This window comes from Fibroporia radiculosa, assembly GCF_000313525.1.
Source record: "Fibroporia radiculosa TFFH 294 genomic supercontigs, scaffold11134, whole genome shotgun sequence".
NCBI classification, from domain to species: Eukaryota; Fungi; Basidiomycota; class Agaricomycetes; order Polyporales; family Fibroporiaceae; genus Fibroporia; species Fibroporia radiculosa.
In genome coordinates this window covers 14,833-16,069 of record NW_012133467.1, presented here as the reverse complement: position 1 = coordinate 16,069, position 1,237 = coordinate 14,833, and the positions used below count along the sequence as shown (strand labels likewise).

Here is a 1,237-nt window from a genome sequence, read left to right as displayed (position 1 = left end):
GCCAACGGCGGCACCTGCAACTGGCCGGCATGCGGCTGTGCTGAGCCTCCCAAAAGCAAATAGCTGTGTCACTGCGCAGCTGCCATACTTCTTCCGTAAGTCAACACAGCTGTATGGCATTGACGACCGCGCAAACCTAACGAGAAACTCCCTTCGCAAACAGTTTCACGCGCTTGAGGAGTGGATATCCGGCGAGACCGGGGATGGCACCCTCTTGGTCAGCGTTTGAAGTGCATTCTTCGGGAGACGAGACGTAGCATTTGTTCGCCCCTGAGGCTAAGCAGCGATGGAATACACGTTTTCATTTGTACCCCGCGTTTTGTGTGCTTTGAAGAAAATTATATTCGCAACTGGACACAAAGCGCTGTACAGGGTCAAGCACATTCGCACCTGAACTCTTTCATGACCGACGCTTAAACAAGAGCTTCCTTGAGCTTCCGAATACCCGGAGACATTCCAGTATCTTCTGTATTTGTAGCACTCCACTTTCCTGAAAAAAAGGCATCAATGTAATATAGGTCGTCTATAGCAAATATCTGTAATCCGGGTTCAGATCTCCCGCTTCGGACTCCACAGGCTTGCCAAGTATAGTGGAACCCCTGGCGCGAGCTTCATCTCGCCTTCGGTTCTCGTGAATTACGCTTAGGAAATAGACGAGATCTGCTAGGGCGGATAAGCAGACGAATGCAATGCAGAGACTGTACCCCGTAATATATTTCGGGGCATCTTCCGCGAGGAAGGCGTATACGGCGATAATACCACCGACTGAAGCACAGCACCGTAAGCCTCGCGCACATCAGTATCAAATGACGGAGACTCACTGTTGCCAAATCCGACCTGCCAAGCAGTCCCAACCGCACGCCTGTGGTGACCGGCCACTGCGAATGTCGCATTAGGTTGATCAACAGCACGTATACAGAAGCGGATCATTGCCCACGATTAGTGTTGAACCAGCACACCATCACTGGCATTGCCGAGTAGGTACCCATAGCCGCCAAAAAGAGTGCTGCATACTGCAGATGCGCGTTGTCGTGCACCATAAGCAGAATCACGAACCCCGCGAGCGCAATGGCAGTTGGAATGAGCACAAAAAGGAAGCGATGGCGGACATGATCGGAGACGATCGCGATAAGCATGGCGAGGGCGAAGCTGCATGCCCAAGGAGGGACGGACAGAAGCTGCGTGTGGATTGCGCTATGCCCGAGCGTCTCGATGATCGCCGGAGCGAAATAAGCTG

The 1,237-nt window shown here is 52.6% G+C and overlaps 1 protein-coding gene across 1 annotated transcript; it reads right to left on the bottom strand.

Annotated features, from left to right (window-relative positions):
• Positions 1-523: 523 nt before the first annotated feature.
• On the bottom strand, positions 524-1,136 carry FIBRA_07068 (uncharacterized protein; the record flags this gene model as incomplete). The annotated part of the gene is made up of 3 exons (XM_012328768.1): positions 524-765; positions 822-878; positions 938-1,136. 3 exons carry the CDS (start codon positions 1,134-1,136, stop codon positions 524-526), a joined length of 498 nt encoding a protein of 165 aa, XP_012184158.1.
• Positions 1,137-1,237: the final 101 nt, after the last annotated feature.